The sequence below is a fragment of the Aegilops tauschii genome, chromosome 1 (genome assembly GCF_002575655.3).
Source record: "Aegilops tauschii subsp. strangulata cultivar AL8/78 chromosome 1, Aet v6.0, whole genome shotgun sequence".
NCBI lineage: Eukaryota > Viridiplantae > Streptophyta > Magnoliopsida > Poales > Poaceae > Aegilops > Aegilops tauschii.
Genome location: NC_053035.3, coordinates 458,998,634 through 459,011,759, shown reverse-complemented (window position 1 = coordinate 459,011,759; position 13,126 = coordinate 458,998,634). Strand labels below are relative to the sequence as shown.

The 13,126-nt window shown below is 48.1% G+C and overlaps 1 protein-coding gene across 1 annotated transcript; it reads right to left on the bottom strand.

Moving 5' to 3' along the window:
* Positions 1-8,114: 8,114 nt before the first annotated feature.
* On the bottom strand, positions 8,115-8,786 carry LOC109765743 (histone H3.2). Its single transcript, XM_020324518.4, has one exon. The coding sequence runs from the start codon at positions 8,696-8,698 to the stop codon at positions 8,288-8,290; it is 411 nt and encodes a 136-aa protein (XP_020180107.1). The 5' UTR covers positions 8,699-8,786; the 3' UTR covers positions 8,115-8,287.
* Positions 8,787-13,126: the final 4,340 nt, after the last annotated feature.

Genomic DNA, 13,126 nt, shown 5'->3' with positions numbered 1-13,126 from the left:
GCTGTCGTTTCTAAAAGTTTGGGGATGCGATGCTTATGTCAAGAAACTTCAACCTGAAAAGCTCGAACCCAAATCGAAAAAATGCGTCTTCATAGGATACCCTAAGGAAACTATTGGGTATACCTTCTACCTCAAATCCGAAGGCAAGATCTTCGTTGCCAAGAACGGGTCCTTTCTAGAGAAGGAGTTTCTCTCGAAAGAATTGAGTGGGAGGAAAGTGGAACTTGATGAGGTGATAGTCACCCCTTCCGAACCGGAAAGTAGCGCAGCGCGGGAAAATGTTCCTGTGGTGCCTACACCGACTGGGGAGGAAGTTAATGATGATGATCATGAAACTTCAGATCAAGTTACTGAACTTCGTAGGTCCACAAGGACACGTTCCGCACCAGAGTGGTACGGCAACCCTGTCTTGGAAATCATGTTGTTAGACAACGGTGAACCTTCGAACTATGAAGAAGCGATGGCGGGCCCGGATTCCGACAAATGGCTAGAAGCCATGAAATCCGAGATAGAATCCATGTATGAAAACAAAGTATGGACTTTGAGTGACTTGCCCGATGAGCGGCGAGCCATAGAAAACAAATGGATCTTTAAGAAGAAGACGGACGCAGATGGTAATGTGACCATCTACAAAGCTCGACTTGTCGCTAAGGGTTATCGACAAGTTCAAGGGGCTGACTACGATGAGACTTTCTCACCCGTAGCGAAGCTGAAGTCCGTCCGAATCATGTTAGCAATTGCCGCATACTATGATTATGAGATATGGCAGATGGACGTCAAAACGGCATTCCTTAACGGCTTCCTTAAGGAAGAGTTGTATATGATGCAGCCGGAAGGTTTTGTCGATCCTAAGAATGCTAACAAAGTATGCAAGCTCCAGCGCTCAATCTATGGGCTGGTGCAAGCATCTCGGAGTTGGAACATTCGCTTTGATGAGATGATCAAAGCGTTTGGATTTACACAGACTTATGGAGAAGCCTGTGTTTACAAGAAAGTGAGTGGGAGCTCTGTAGCATTTCTCATATTATATGTGGATGACATATTATTGATGGGAAATGATATAGAATTCTTGGAAAGTATAAAGGCCTATTTGAATAAATGTTTTTCAATGAAGGACCTTGGAGAAGCTGCTTATATATTAGGCATCAAGATCTATAGAGATAGATCAAGACGCCTCATTGGTCTTTCACAGAGTACATACCTTGACAAGATATTGAAGAAGTTCAGTATGGATCAGTCCAAGAAGGGGTTCTTGCCTGTATTGCAAGGTGTGCAATTGAGCACGGCTCAATGCCCGATCACGGCAGAAGATATAGAAGAGATGAGTGTCATCCCCTATGCCTCGGCCATAGGGTCTATTATGTATGCCATGCTGTGTACCAGACCTGATGTAAACCTTGCCGTAAGTTTGGTAGGAAGGTACCAAAGTAATCCCGGCAAGGAACACTGGACAGCGGTCAAGAATATCCTGAAGTACCTGAAGAGGACTAAGGATATGTTTCTCGTTTATGGAGGTGACGAAGAGCTCGTCGTAAAGGGTTACGTCGACGCTAGCTTCGACACAGATCCGGATGACTCGAAGTCACAGACCGGATACGTGTATATTTTGAATAGAGGAGCAGTAAGCTGGTGCAGTTGCAAGCAAAGCGTCGTGGCGGGATCTACATGTGAAGCGGAATACATGGCAGCCTCGGAGGCAGCACAGGAAGCAGTCTGGATGAAGGAGTTCATTACCGACCTAGGGGTGATTCCCAATGCGTCGGGCCCGATGACTCTCTTCTGTGACAACACTGGAGCTATTGCCCTTGCGAAGGAGCCCAGGTTTCACAGGAAGACCAGGCATATCAAGCGTCGCTTCAACTCCATTCGTGAAAGTGTTCAAAATGGAGACATAGATATTTGTAAAGTACACACGGACCTGAATGTAGCAGATCCGTTGACTAAACCTCTCCCTAGGGCAAAACATGATCAACACCAGGACGCAATGGGTGTTCGATTCATCACAATGTAACTAGATTATTGACTCTAGTGCAAGTGGGAGACTGTTGGAAATATGCCCTAGAGGCAATAATAAATGGTTATTATTGTATTTCTGTGTTCATGATAATAGTCTATTATTCATGCTATAATTGTATTGTCCGGAAATCGTAATACATGTGTGAATACATAGACCACACACTGTCCCTAGTAAGCCTCTAGTTGACTAGCTCGTTGATCAACAGATAGTCATGGTTTCCTGACTATGGACATAGGATGTCACTGATAACGGGATCACATCATTAGGAGAATGATGTGATGGACAAGACCCAACCTAAGCATAGCATAAAAGATCGTGTAGTTTCGTTTGCTAGAGCTTTTCCAATGTCAAGTATCTTTTCCTTAGACCATGAGATCGTGCAACTCCCGGATACCGTAGGAGTGCTTTGGGTGTGCCAAACGTCACAACGTAACTGGGTGACTATAAAGGTGCATTACGGGTATCTCCGAAAGTGTCTGTTGGGTTGGCACGGATCGAGACTGGGATTTGTCACTCCGTGTGACGGAGAGGTATCTCTGGGCCCACTCGGTAATGCATCATCATAATGAGCTCAATGTGACTAAGGCGTTGGTCACGGGATCATGCATTGCGGTACGAGTAAAGAGACTTGCCGGTAACGAGATTGAACAAGGTATTGGGATACCGACGATCGAATCTCGGGCAAGTAACATACCGATTGACAAAGGGAATTGCATACGGATTGATTGAATCCTCGACACCGTGGTTCACCCGATGATATCATCGTGGAACATGTGGGAGCCAACATGGGTATCTAGATCCCGCTGTTGGTTATTGACCGGAGAGGCGTCTCGGTCATGTCTGCATGTCTCCCGAACCCGTAGGGTCTACACACTTAAGGTCCGGTGACGCTAGGGTTGTAGAGATATATGTATGCGGAAACCCGAAAGTTGTTCGGAGTCCCGGATGAGATCCCGGACGTCACGAGAGGTTCCGGAATGGTCCGGGGGTGAAGAATTATATATAGGAAGTCCAGTTTCGGCCACCGGGAAAGTTTCGGGGGTTATCGGTATTGTACCGGGACCACCGGAAGGGTCCCGGGGGTCCACCGGGTGGGGCCACCTGTCCCGGAGGGCCCCGTGGGCTGAAAGTGGAGGGGAACCAGCCCCTAGTGGGCTGGGGCGCCTCCTTGGGCCTCCCCCCCCATGCGCCTAGGGTTGGGAACCCTAGGGGGGAGTTCCCCCTTGCCTTGGGGGGCAAGGCAACCCCTTCCCCCCTTTGGCCGCCGCCCCCCCTTGGAGATCCCATCTCCTAGGGCTGCGCACCCCCCAGGGGGCCTATATAAAGGGGGGGAGGGAGGGCAGGACACTACAGCCTTTGGCGCCTCCCTCCTCCCCTGCAACACCTCTCTCTCGCGCGCAGAAGCTCGGCGAAGCCCTGCCAGAGAGCCGCTACATCCACCACCACGCCGTCGTGCTGTTGGATCTCCATCAACCTCTCCTCCCCCCTTGCTGGATCAAGAAAGGAGGAGACGTCGCTGCACCGTACGTGTGTTGAACGCGGAGGTGCCGTACGTTCGGCACTCGGTCATCGGTGATTTGGATCACGGCGAGTACGACTCCGTCATCCACGTTCATTGGAACGCTTCCGCTCGCGATCTACAACGGTATGTAGATGCACTCCCTTCCCCTCGTTGCTAGTAGACTCCATAGATGCATCTTGGTGAGCGTAGGAAAATTTTAAAATTATGCTACGATTCCCAACACTCCACCCCTATATATAGTGGGGAGGCGCATGGGAGCAGCACCCCAAGCCCTGGCGCCTCCCTCCCTCCCGTGACACCTCTTCCTCCCCGCTTGCGCTTGGCGAAGCCCTGCCGGGATCCCGCTACTTCCACCACCACGCCGTCGTGCTGCTGGATCTCCATCAACTTCTCCTTCCCCTTTGCTGGATCAAGAAGGAGGAGACGTCCCCGCTCCGTACGTGTGTTGAACGCGGAGGTGCCGTCCGTTCGGCGCTAGGATCATCGGTGATTTGGATCACGACGAGTACGACTCCATCAACCCCGTTCTCTTGAACGCTTCCGCGCGCGATCTACAAGGGTATGTAGATGCACTCTTTTCCCTCTCGTTGCTAGAAGACTCCATAGATTGTTCTTGGTGATGCGTAGAAATTTTTTTAATTTCTGCAACGATCTCCAACATATGCAACTCCCGGATACCGGAGGAATACCTTGTGTGCTATCAAACGTCACAACGTAATTGGGATATCATAAAGATGCTCTACTGGTATCTCTGAAGGTGTTTGTTGAGTTAGCATAGATCGAGATTAGGATTTGTCACTCCGAGTATCGGAGAGGTATCTCTCGGCCCTCTCGGTAATACACATCATAAGCTTGCAAGCAAATGACTAAGGAGTTAGTCGCGAGGTGATGTATTACGGAACGAGTAAAGAGACTTGCCGGTAACGAGATTGAACTAGGTATGAAGATACCGACGATCGAATCTCGGGCAAGTAACATACCGATAGACAAAGGGAATTACGCATGTTGTCATAACGGTTTGACCGATAAAGATCTACGTAGAATATGTAGGAGCCAATATGGGCATCCAGGTTCCGCTACTGGTTATTGACCAGAGAGGTGTCTCGGTCATGTCTACATAGTTCTCGAACCCGTAGGGTCCGCACGCTTAACGTTCGTTGACGATATAGTATTATATGAGTTATATGTTTTGATGACCGAATGTTGTTCGGAGTCCCGGACGAGGAGTCTCTAAATGGTCGAGAGGTAAAGATTGATATATAGAACGTGGTATTCGGACACTGGAAGTGTTTCGGGGGTACCGGGTACTTATCGAGTCACCGAAAAGGAGTTTCGGGCACCCCCGGCAAAGATATGGGCCTTATGGGCCCAGTGAGGGAACACACCAACCCACAAGGGGCTGGTGCGCCCCTATAGAGGCCGGCTGTATGAGTAGGAGAAGGAAAGAGGGGAGGGAAAGAAAAGTGTGGAGTAGGACTCCCCCTTCCTTCCCTCCCCCCCCCTCTTTCCTTCCCCCTTGTTTATATATGGCAGGGGGCGGCTTGGGAGGGACCCCAAGTAGGATTCCTCCTACTTGGGCGCCTCCTTTGGCTGCTCCTCCCTCCCTCCCACCTATGTATATGTGGGAGGGGGGCGCCTAGCACACAACAGACAATTGCCTAGCCGTGTGTAGCGCCCTCCTCCACCGTTTACACCCCCGGTCATATTTTCGTAGTGCGAAGCCCTGCGGAGATAACTTCACCATCACCGTCACCACGCCGTCGTGCTGCCGGAACTCATCCACTACCTCGCCATCTTGCTGGATCAAGAAGGCGCGGACGTCACCGAGCTGAACGTGTGCTGAACGCGGAGGTGCCGTACGTTCGGTACTCGATCGGTTGGATTGTGAAGAAAGTTCGACTACATCAACCGCGTTGTCAAACGCTTCCGCTTACGGTCTATGAGGGTACGTAGACATACTCTCCTCCTCGTTGCTATGCATCTCCATGGATAGGTCATTGCGTGTGCGTAGAAAAAAATTTGTTTTCCATGCAACGATTCCCAACACTAAAACCCTTCCATGATTTATCTTCCAATTTCCCACCGTCGCCATTTCGTGATCCGAGGTGAAACTCATCTGCAACCCTGCGCATTTACACTAGCTGAGGGGCAATTCACCTCCATCTTACTAAAATATAATCCTCCAATGCTCCCCCCGTTCGTAGTTGCTGTTATCTAGCATATCGTCTCTCCATCCTTCAATACAAATATCACATGAGTGGATTTTTTCCACAAGTGATTTCCCACTTAAAAATCCTTATTACTATGTGATGAATAATTAATTTATGATCAGATCAATGATGTTTTATTGAATAATTTATAGATGCATATTGTTATCATATTCGTTAGAATATTCGTTGACTTGGTTAGATGATAGGTCAGTAGATGGAGTAGGTCCCTGATTTATGACAAGCTCTCAGTGGCAATGAGAGGAAAAGCTTAGACTCGCACTAAGTACAAAAGGTTTCTACTGCGGTTTGTGAGATGGATTTCTTTCAACGATATGCCATCTTGTTTAACGGAATTCCCTATTTGACTTCTTGTTGGGGTGAATTCATGAGGGTTTTGAGCACCTTGGGTGAAGTATTAGCTATAAGATGGGGCGTTCGTCGGTCTACTAGATTTAGGAATGTACCATCTATATAACATGTTTCTTATTTATGATGATACTTACATGATTTTTTGATTTATATCCTTGTAACAAGCTAATTCCATGCCATTACAGAACTTTGTAAAGTTTAATCATACTTGGATGTAAATGATCAATCAAAAGTTCTACAAACATACATCTCAAGCAGGGACTTGAAGTTACATCAATAATACAGCAGAAGAAACTCAACTCAATCAGAAGTACGTAATACGACCCCCTCAGAAATACACCCTGAACTCCTGAATAAAAAGAAGCAGCAGCAGTCAGCTTCGTGTACGTGATACTCAACTCAAGGTATAAGAATCAGTAAACAAGCAAGCCCATTCTAGTTCAGTCAAACATCACACAGCACAAGTGAAGGGCCAGGAGTAATAAATACACTCACCTGGCACTGCCCGCTGCCATCTAGCCAAGAGACTCGAGACGTTGCCAATGGTGATGTGTTACCCTAGTCTCGAAAAGGAACAGCACACTATCATAACAAAACCAAGGAAACGCAAAGGAGAAAGCAATACCGGCAGCAGAAGTTAAGGGAACTCCTCCCCAAAGCCGAATAAGCAGGGGATCGAGTCGAAGTGCCAGACAAGATGCCAATGAAACAGCGATTCATCACAAAATTCACAAGTCACTCCACTATTTTCCTATGATAAAAGGGCTAGTAATGCTGCATGCTACGATTAGCGAAATGGCAGGCGTCCATGGAAGTATTAAAAACAGTATGTAATGCATGAGCAGCAGATATTGCAATAGGGTTAAGACAATTGTTGTATCATTAGAAAAGAGGGATGACTTCAACATGAATCTGTGCACCAAACATAAAAAGTACTGATACTGTTAAGACGAGAATATTAGCATGCTGTTCGTTCAGGTTCAGAGGCAGCAAACCAGATTACTGAATACGTGGTTTGAAGCAGCCAGGGCAACATTTAAGCTAAAATATAAATCAAAGCATTTTAGAACCCATTAGCTCAATTTTGCAGTGACCATTTGATAACATTAATTATGTACCATCTGATATCAAGAGCTTCATCATCCCTCTCGGGTCTGTGGATACATGTAAACCATAAACTAGATGCCAACAGAATCATAGGCAAATGGATCTTAAGACAGGTTAGAACAAAAACACGTTCTGCAGTTCAAAGAAGGAATTTCAATTGCAAAAACATGCGGTCTCTCTCTCACCTTTGCTAGTATTTCATAGTTCTTCGTTGCATTCAACAAGAAATCTGGCACACCTTTTTGCTCTGCAGGGGAAGCATTATGGACAAGATCAAAGCAGTTATAGACAGACTATAATCCTCTTTCGCTACAGGATATCATTCCAGCATTAAATTACTGAAAATATCGCCCAACATATGTTCACCTTACTGATCTGCAGCAGTTTCACTGCATCATCTCTAATTGCACCTTCTACTTCGACCACACTGTTGACAATATCATGACGCGGTCATTTGCAGGTGCAAGAAATCCATCAGATGGATCATGGCATGCGACATCAAATTTGATACAGTTGTATCAAAAACAGTATGTACTCTATGAGCAGTGCAAAATATAAAAATCTCTTGTCTATATCCTATTTTACCCGTTGTTAGCATCATGGTACAGGTGAGGGTTATTTACAGTCACAGGGAGTAAAAAGTAATAACATGATAAAACAGCTGCGGCTGTTCATTCAGGTTCAGAGGCAGTCAACAAAATTACTACTGATGACGAAATTTAATAGTCAAAGGCATCAATTAAGCTAAAAACTTGAAGCAATTTAAGACACAGTAGATTAAACTGGCAGAAAATTTCACGAGTTGGAATAATATAATGCACAATTTGGTGAATCACATTCACTGACAGGCTCACAAACAAGCAAAAACAGGCATCAAAATGAACAGATCTTAGAACAGACCGCCAACATTTTCATTTAAATTACTGATGACAGCAAGATGGTGACATCAGATCAGGCACACTACATCCACCATGGCACAAACAAACACTACGAGCACGCACATCTCGACCGCTGAACAACGGCTAAGGTGGATCTAACACACGACGACGCGCACGGAGCAGCCTAGGCCCTCTCGCCACGGATGCGGCGGGCGAGCTGGATGTCCTTGGGCATGATGGTGACGCGCTTGGCGTGGATGGCGCAGAGGTTGGTGTCCTCGAAGAGGCCGACGAGGTAGGCCTCGGCGGCCTCCTGCAGTGCGGAGACGGCGGAGGACTGGAAGCGGAGGTCGGTCTTGAAGTCCTGGGCGATCTCGCGGACGAGGCGCTGGAAGGGGAGCTTGCGGATGAGCAGCTCCGTGCTCTTCTGGTACTTGCGGATCTCGCGGAGCGCGACGGTGCCGGGGCGGAAGCGGTGGGGCTTCTTGACGCCGCCGGTGGCCGGGGCGGACTTGCGGGCGGCCTTGGTGGCCAGCTGCTTCCTCGGCGCCTTGCCGCCGGTGGACTTCCTCGCCGTCTGCTTGGTGCGGGCCATGGCTCGATGCGCCGGGAGGCTGAGGAGGGAGGGGGAGGGGGTTCTGGTGCTTGAGGAGGAGGGATTGGGGTGAGGAGGACGGAGGGGAGGGACCGGTGCTAAATAGGCGGCGCGCGCCGAGTGGGCGGGGTAATTTTCGTGAGCTTCGCTTTTTCGGGAGGGAAGGGAAGGTGGGAGTGGAGCGTTGGATTTTTGGTGCGTGGACGGTCGAGATCTGGTGTCGAGGTAGCGATCCGTGGGGTGGTGGTTCGCCTGCTGTGATTGGTTCGCTACGAGCGAGGCGGATCGTGGAGGCGTGCGTTCCTGCTAGAGTGCTGGTGCTGCTGATTTTATTTTTTCATTAGGGGACTAGTGCTGCTGATCTGCATGTGGTGTTGGGCTGTTGGCCCGAGATGGAACGAAATGGTCGTGGGAGCAAAGGCGCGATATGCTTGCTTTTGCCGCCAACAGGGGGCTCCTATTCGGCGCGTTTGGCACCGCGGAAGCGAACCGGCGCCTACTGGCAACGCCAAGTGGGCCGGCCCACAGACGGAGCGAGCAGTAAACTGTCTTGCGGAAATCTGGTAGAACGACGACCGGTGCGTGTTTGGTTACATTGCCGATTCAGCCTGGCCCGGCGAGCCTGGCTCTATTGAGCCGGTTTGAGGGGATGCAGGCCAAAAAAAACCAGATGCATATAGTTTGGTTGCCTGCATGCTCCTAGTTACATGAGACAAACATTTTTGACCCGGCGTTTGGTTGCCCGCATTGCATTAGGTGCACATATGATATGGTGTTTGGTTGCAACCTGCATAAGATGTTGTCACCACTTCTATCTAATGGTGACCTTACCACACACAATCTGAACATAGTGCCAGCTAGTTAAACAAATGACAGTTCATCCTAACTACAATCAAATGACAGATCAAATTATTAAGAGCCATTGGCTAAATAGGGGATAGTTCATCGGTGTTGCTGCTTCATCTTCCTCTTCTGCTTCTGCTGTTGCTTCTTCTTCCTCTTCTTCTGTGCTTCTGCTACTGCTGTTTCTTCTTCCTCTTCTTCAAATCCTGCACTGACCTCTGTTAAGCCACATTGCCTCTGTCCACTCCAACCTTTTGTTCTTCCAACCGTCATTGTCAAATGCATCCACACCATGGCCAGAGCTAACAACATCGTCAGGCTCGACCTCTTCCTCCTCAGGCACGTGTTCATCAAAGCCCCACTGAAGGATCCAGTTATGCAGAATGCAACAAGCAAGAACTAGCTTAACCTGAATGGGGTATGGGTGGAATGGCTTCTGATCCAGGATCTTAAACCTATTCTTCAGAGCTCCAAATGCCCTCTCAACAGTTACTCTAAGGCTGGAGTGTCTGAGATTAAGCAGCTCCTGTGCAGTCCTAGGAAAGTTCCTACCAGATAACTCGTTGAGATGGTATCTGGTTTTCCTGAAGGGTGGAAGAACACCCGGCCGACATGCATAGCCAGCATCTCCAAGGTAGAACTTGTCGTCGGGGATGTTGATCCCATCAGGTCGACTCATGCTGTCAGTGAGAATGTTTGCATCATGCGCTGACCCCTCCCAGCCAGCCAGCACATATGTGAACCTCATATCAAAGTCAACAGCACACTACTAGGAAAAGGGCTATAGATGATATGGACACTAATGGCGCACCAGACATGTGGTGCGCCACTACTATATAGCAGTGGCGCATCATGTGTTGGTGCGCCATTAGTGTCCAAATACTAATGGCGCATCACATCCACGGTGCGCCACTAGTAAAAAAAAATTCAATTTTTTTTTCAAAACTACTAATGGCGCACCGTGTGTGTGGTGCGCCATTACTAGTTGAACTAGTAATGGCGCACCACTCCCACGGTGCGCCATTAGTAACTTGCCCCCAAAAAATCCACCGAATGCACACCCCCCCGGACCGCCTTTTCAGTTTTAGAAAAAATAAAAGAAAATGATGGAAATGTCAAAAAAATAAAAGAAAATAAGTTTCCCATGTGATATGTGGTCTACTTGTTGGGAAAATTTACAAATATGAATTTCGACTTTATTTGCAAAATCTCTCTGGATTTGTAAAATGGGCATAACTTTTGCATACGAACTCGGATTAAAAAGTTTTTTATATGAAAAATCATCTATGCGAAAAGATACATCCGAATTTAACGGGGGAACCCCGTTAAACATTTTCAGAATCCTCAAAAACCTAACAGAAAAAAAGTTACGGGGCTTTTAAGATCTGGAGAGGCAAAAAAATAAAAAAAAAACAAACTCAGTAATGGCGCACCTGCCCATGGTGCGCCATTACTATCTTCCCGCCTTCAAAATTCAAACTATATCAAAAAAATAAAAATAAAGTTAGTAATGGCGCACCTGCCCACGGTGCGCCATTACTATCTTCCCGCCTTCAAAATTCAAAATAAATCAAAAAAAAAGTTAGTAATGGCGCACCTGCCCATGATGCGCCATTACTATGCCGTATATATGGCTGGGCGGGGTCCTCTCCTCCTTACCTCTTCATTGTTCTCCTCCGCTCCACTCCACCTCTCCTCCACTCCATCTTCCCTTCTCTCCTCCACCATACTCCCCTCCTCCTCTCCGGCGACCTCCTCCTCCTCTCCGGCGACCTCCTCCTCCTCCTCTCCGGCGACCTCCTCCTCCCTCCTCCCCTCCCCTCACGGTTTCTCCTCCCTCCTCTCCGGTGATCTCCTCCCTCCTCTCCGGTGATCTCCTCCTCCCTCCTCTCCGGTGATCTCCTCCTCCCTCCTCTCCGGTGAGCTCCTCCTCTCCTCTCCTCCCCTCCCCTCATGGTTTCTCCTTCCTCCCCTCCGATGCTCCGATGAACTCCTCTCCGGCGACCTCCTCCTCCTCTCCGGCGATGTAGGCGAGCGCCTCTCCGGTGACCTCCTCCTCCTCCTCTCCGGTGACCTCAGCCCTCCTCTCCGGCGAACTCCTCCCTGGCAAAAGAACACGGCAAAAGAACGTACAAGATCCAAAAACGAGAACAAAATTTGAAAAAATATCGTGCAAAAAAAGAGCAAAAAATGGGCAAAAAAATCGCGATCCAGATCCAAATTCAAAATTCAAAAATAGCAATGGCGCATCACCCCACAGTGCGCCATTAGTATGGCAAAGCACATGTGTAAATATCGCCCCCTGGGAGGCACACTAATGGCGCATGTTGGTCTATACTAATGGCGCACGGCGTGATGTGCCATTAGTATACCAGATACTAATGGCGCACCAGTGGTGCGCCATTAGTATTTAATACTAGTGGCATGGTACTAGTGGCGCACTAGTAGTGCGCCATTAGTAGGCAAAACTGGTGCGCCACTAGTAGGCCTTTTCCTAGTAGTGGCAGCAAGCACATCCTAAATTAACCCCCAAAACCCCTAAATCAGCCCCTTTCAGAAAAAACCTCAGCTCCAGCCAGATGCTGACACGTGGATGCCTATTGGTCCCGGTTGGTGTCACCAACCGGGACCTAAGGCCCCCGTCCTGGGCTGGCCGCATCGGCCACGTGGAGGACCTTCTGTCCCGGTTCGTGTAAGAACCGGAACTAAAGGCCAAGGGCATTAGTAACGACTTTTTAGTCCCGGTTCACAAACCGGGACAGAAGGCCCTCACGAACCGGGACAATAGGCCCTTTTTCTACTAGTGTATATGATTCACGCTCGACCTTTCAGTCTCCGTGTTCCGAGGCCATATCTGTTATATGCTAGGCTCGTCAAGCTTAACCTGAGTATTCCGCGTGTGCAACTGTTTTGCACCCGTTGTATTTGAACATAGAGCCTATCACACCCGATCATCACGTGGTGTCTCAGCACGAAGAACTTTCGCAACGGTGCATACTCAGGGAGAACACTTATACTTTGATAATTTAGTGAGGGATCATCTTATAATGCTACCGTCAACCAAAGCAAGATAAGATGCATAAAAAATAAACATCACATGCAATCAATATAAGTGATATGATATGGCCATCATCATCTTGTGCTTGTGATCTCCATCTCCGAAGCACCGTCATGATCACCATCGTCACCGGCGCGACACCTTGATCTTCATCGTAGCATCGTTGTCGTCTCGCCAATCTTATGCTTCTACGACTATCGCTACCGCTTAGTGATAAAGTAAAGCATTACAGGGCGATTGCATTGCATACAATAAAGCGACAACCATATGGCTTCTGCCAGTTGCCGATAACTCGGTTACAAAACATGATCATCTCATACAATAGAATTTAGCATCATGTCTTGACCATATCACATCACAACATGCCCTGCAAAAACAAGTTAGACGTCCTCTACTTTGTTGTTGCAAATTTTACGTGGCTGCTACGGGCTTAGCAAGAACCGTTCTTACCTACGCATCAAAACCACAACGATAGTTTGTCAAGTTGGTGCTGTTTTAACCTTCGCAAGGACCGGGTGTAGCCACAC

Excerpts from the sequence above, each read along its gene's own strand:
- LOC109765743 (XM_020324518.4), bottom strand. The coding sequence starts at position 8,698 with ATGGCCCGCACCAAGCAGACGGCGAGGAAGTCCACCGGCGGCAAGGCG.